The 5,034-nt window shown below is 34.5% G+C and overlaps 1 protein-coding gene across 1 annotated transcript; it reads right to left on the bottom strand.

The window, feature by feature from the left end:
- Positions 1-453: 453 nt before the first annotated feature.
- On the bottom strand, positions 454-4,799 carry LOC133705116 (jasmonate-induced oxygenase 2-like). Its single transcript, XM_062130223.1, has 3 exons — positions 2,803-4,799; positions 2,152-2,482; positions 454-913 (listed from the first exon to the last, which is right to left on the bottom strand). Exons 1-3 carry the CDS (start codon positions 3,297-3,299, stop codon positions 668-670), a joined length of 1,074 nt encoding a protein of 357 aa, XP_061986207.1. The 5' UTR covers positions 3,300-4,799; the 3' UTR covers positions 454-667.
- Between the last annotated feature and the right edge of the window lie 235 nt (positions 4,800-5,034).

The following is a 5,034-nucleotide window of genomic DNA, read 5'->3' as shown; positions in this document are numbered from 1 at the left end:
CTTAATAATTGTTATTTAATCCTTATGTTTTAGCATTTATTTATAAATCACCTCTTCTGTCTATTTCATGTTTCTTTAATCTTCAATTTATTTGATTTTTTTCGTTTTTAAAAAATACAAATGATTAAAAAAAAGTAATTAAATGATAACAAGTTTGAGGAGAAAAGAAAGCATTTTTTGAAAAAAAAAAAGAATTATTAAACTAAGTATGGTTTAGTACAAAATTTAATTAATTTATTTTGATAAAACATAAAGACTAGATTATAATTGACTCAATAATTATTTATGAAATATTTTGCTATTTTAGTGTTGCCTCGTGCGTGCCTCGTTAATCAATTAAATGTTAAACACACATGTTTTTTAAACAGCGATTTGTTGCCTTAATCAACGGTACCTAGACGGGACAGATGTAATTGGAATCTTTTTGGGCCCAAATTTTTCTCAAACAAGAAATGGAAGTATAGAATATTTTTTCTCATTTTTTATTTATCTTGCCGCTTAGTTATATCATAAATTCACGATTTTTTTTTCAAGGCATTCTCCTCTATGATTACAAGATGTATAGTTGCTCAAATTCTAACCAATGAAGGGGGTGTTTGCTTGTGATTTACAATAATGTAATAAACTATCTAGAAAAAAAATTTCCTAAATATTATCGTCACCATCATCACGGAGATTTTAGAGACTCCACTTGGGATTTGCCACGGGGACCTCTCATTCTTATGAAGAGTCTGTATTCATCAAATGTCATCGCTGGATAGAGTGGAGGTCTGTCAGGCGCCACAAGCTCCTTCAATGGCTCTATGGGTATATCACTCTTTGGATTGTAGAAGAAAGCAAGAGAGACACGCTCTTTCGATGAATTTACTATCACTCTATGCTCCACACTCTTGTAAGTTGCATTGCTTAGCACCTACTTAAACGAAATATCAGAAAACAAAGAACAAAATCGTTTACTACGTGCATCACTTCAAAATGAGATTGAGTTTGCGACGGTCAATTAATTATGTTATTTATTATTTAAATCACATGGCATCGTTCAAAAAACTAAATAAAAAACAGGAAATGTAAGGAATAAATTGCTCAAATGAAAGGAACGAGATGCTAGACTGCTTGTGAACTTTGCAATCCTAATGAAATCTACGGGAACTAAACAAATCGTCTAAAAGTACGACCCCAACTAGGGATCATTTGATTTAGATTCCATAATTTAATAATTCAATTAAGGTTCCTCATGTAATAATTTATTTATTTATTATCAACGCTTTCCATTAACTTCATCGGCCACTTCATCGTAAGTTAAATAACGACAATTGCCAGAAATTAATATTCGAAGACATTTACAATGGAGAATATATTAGGTGGGTGGCTTCCATATTGTTTTAGGCAGAAAAATGGTACATATAATTAATTTGATGGAATGGTAGTTAACAAGGGATAAGCCATGATGGTAGTTATTATCCTAGGATAAGTTAAATTGTAATTAATTATTATATGCATCCTTGTAAGAACTCACTACACCTATATATTTGCTTTCTTTTTTGTTACAATTGTTTAAATATATGTTTTCTGTATCCTATTCCACATGTTTCAAACGTGGCACTGGATAGGTCATCTGTGTTTGTGAAAATCAGAAGAAAAGCGGGAGGTCTATGTATGATCTTCTTAATTAATTCTGAGAGCGGGAAGAACAATACTGGTTATGTAGGTCTAAACGAGAAGCTGTATATATATGCTTCCCCCCCTCTCTAGGAATCTGAGAAACTTCATTGATTAATCCACAATTTCAAACTAAGAGAAGAAGCTATGTATTCATGCCAATTAAGTTATTAAAATTGGCTAGGACTTGATCTATCTAAGGTACATGTTATATGTTGGATCTGTTCACTCAAATCACTTCAAGCTTTTATTCATCACTGATGAGACCACTCTCCCTCATTCGTCACTGTTCTAAAACGGGACCAAATGACAAGTTACTAAAAAACCTTTGGACCACCCGTTGCATAAATACTCACCACTTATCCATCAAAAACATATGTGCCCTATACATGTAATAAATTTCAATTCTCAACCAAGCGCGCATATATATATAGAGAGATAGATATTTCGTATGTAGATAATCTAGTGAGAGAAATAGAGAGTGTAGGTTACCTGAATTTGATCACCAATATTAACAATAAAAGCATGTGGAGCTGGTTTTACAGTAATCCAATTCTCGTCTTTACGAACCTGAAGACCAGGGACATGATTGTCTGGCAAGAGAAGGGTTATGCCACCGGGATCCGAATGCGATGATAAACCAAGGGCCAGGTCAGGCTGTGGACACCTGGGGTAAAAATTAACTCTGAGGCATGCCCCAATATTTTCGCCGCCAAATGCATTTTGAAGTCGTTCCTCTCCTAATCCAAGGTTTATTGATAAAACCTTCATTAACCTCCCACATAGCTTCACCAATTGCTTGCCATATTCATCAAGCACTTCCCTACAAATTAGTAAAGGGTTACTTAAAACTAATTAAATTGAAATTGCGGCTTTAAAGATAACTAATAAACCAAATGGTAGTTAGGTAAAATCCAAATATATGGTTGATATCCAACATTTAGATGTAATGATAATTATAAGTGGCCGGCAAAAGTGCGGTCAATTACTAGGTACGATGTATCATATATAGGAAATCAATATGACACGTCGAATTTGCAACTTGAGACGCCTTCGTGTAATTTTAGTGTGCTAAAAAGTATGAAGAACCAAAAAGATATGCGCATATATATATTATGAAAATGGATTGAAATATATATATACCTGCAATCAGCTGGAATGGTAGGCCATTTGTTACAGTCCTTCAATGTTGAAGGAAGATAGTGGAGGAAGTAGTAATCACTCCAATCAAGTATGGCACCTTTTTCAACCCCTAACCGGCTACCATAACCTTCATAAGTCTTGGGTGTGTTTGCATAAGCTTGCTTAACCTCCATGGGCGAATGAAAGAACTGCCTCCATGCTTCTCGGGCACGGTCCATCAATTGAGGGCTAACACCATGGTTAATCACTTGAAAAAATCCCCACTCCCGGCATGCTATAGAAATTTGGTCAAGTATAGCGGCACGGAGGGCATGATCATCACCGTATAGTCCGACAAGATCAATAACAGGGATGTTCACATCCATTGAAGTAGTGGAATTTATGGATGGCCTCTCTAGCGGGGGCTTGACATATCGCTCAGGAATCAGGGGTGTGCCGCTGTCGGACAAGGATTGTACACGAACTATTGGTTCGGGCCAATCTAAGAGCTTATTCATAACGTTTGTAGCTAGGTTTTTTGTCTCCGAGGTTGATTCTATATAAATGATAAGAGGTACCGTGAAACAGTAGACATGGTCTTTTATTAGCAATCAGTTTTGAGAGCGAAAGAGTAAGACGATGAAAGAAAGCGGTCTTAGTTCCCAAAAACTAAAGAGGGAGCTGGGAGGGAGAGGGGCATGAGAGAAGAATGTAAAGAGCGGTGATTATGGAGGGGTGGGGGGGGATAGTGGCAAGCGTTCGGGAAGTGATGAAATTGACGTGGAAGAGAACGTGCAAATTATTATGTTTTAAAATATAAGAATGGAGGCATGATAATATATATCCAGATATTATATGCATATTGTGTGAATTTGGGTTTGAGATGTAGAGCAAGACAAACAACAGTCTTCTTCACTCAATTTTTCTATTTGGGTGATTGTGGACGAGCCAAAATAGAGATGGGCAAGTAGGAGTTCATATATCATCCCATCTTCTACTATAGTACTCCAATTACCAATCTATTTTATAAACCGAAAAGACCCATTCCAATATTTCAGCGACTCTAAAGAAACCAGAAAAGAAAAATAAATTTAGCGATTTATTTTTTATTTTCTTTTCAATATTGAATAAAACCATTCTCATAACTCTTGTCATGAGCACACATGTATGAAGGGGACTCTAAATTTCGGCGCCGTGCTCACTTTTGTTTGCTCTCCCTTTCATTAGATGTAATCCACATACTCCAATACAGAACCACTTCAAGAGAAAGCAGTGTTCTCGAATGGGTGGCAGCAATAATTAATAATGATAAGTGTTGAAAGCTCACACACACTCTCTCTCTCTCTCTCTCTATTTGGCATTCAAGTTTTACCAGAAGGAGAAGAAGAAGAAGAAGAAGAAGATCTTGTCAGTTACTCGGTTAGCTTAATATTTGATAAATATGTAAATGCGATTGTTTTAGCTAGAAACACGAGAACAGTGATATGAATTAAATGGTGTGAACCTGTGAACGAAATATGCGAGCTAAATTTATAATACATGATTACCAAAACATGTTATATATGACGTTATTTATTTATTTATAATATATGTGAACAAAATATCTGTCGATATAATTTAAATGTTCTGTTAAAATAGATTTAGTTTAAATGTAATCAATAAAAAAAATTCTTATAGACCAGAGGAGGCGCTGAATCAGATGCTTGCACGTCAAACAAAAACTATTCCAGGAACGAAAGATAACTAGACAATTAATCGTGTGGATAACCATGGCTTTTCAATCGGTCAAGTAGACAACACTCCATTCCCAAGTTGACGCAAACTTCTATCACCCTCCTGTTTATGAATTTACATATGATTATGTTTTCACTGAGAATGAATTAATGGCCTTTTTTGTTTTTAATTACAGCATGACTTGGCTTTCAATGGTACTAGACGTAGTGTGTAAATCAATACCAATTCCGTTACAATTACCAAGTGGTCGTCTAGTATTATTTTTGTTTTTTTTTGTTTCTATCAGAATTAATGTAATTATACTCTCTTTATTCAAGATTATATATCTATATAGTGTAATAAGCTGTGCGACAATTACCTTTTTTTCAATTTGCACTATACATCACCACGATTGCCTTAAAAATTTAATGAAAAGAATAGATTTGGAATCTTATTTCTAGATGATAAAATTATCTTGTTTAAAAAATTATTATTTAATATTATAGTCACTAGAAACTCTAACCGGTTAATATAGATTCT

This window comes from Populus nigra, chromosome 10 (assembly GCF_951802175.1).
Source record: "Populus nigra chromosome 10, ddPopNigr1.1, whole genome shotgun sequence".
NCBI classification, from domain to species: Eukaryota; Viridiplantae; Streptophyta; class Magnoliopsida; order Malpighiales; family Salicaceae; genus Populus; species Populus nigra.
The sequence above is the reverse complement of the archived record's forward strand: the minus strand, read 5'-3'. Positions and strand labels throughout refer to the sequence as shown.

Bases quoted from the DNA above. Each gene is read 5' to 3' on its own strand.
- LOC133705116 (XM_062130223.1), bottom strand. From the start codon at position 3,299: ATGAATAAGCTCTTAGATTGGCCCGAACCAATAGTTCGTGTACAATCC. The intron at 2,483-2,802 runs GTATATATATAT...ACTAATTTGTAG, and splicing joins ACCATTCCAGCTGATTGCAG to GGAAGTGCTTGATGAATATG. The intron at 914-2,151 runs GTAACCTACACT...TCGTTTAAGTAG, and splicing joins ATATTGGTGATCAAATTCAG to GTGCTAAGCAATGCAACTTA.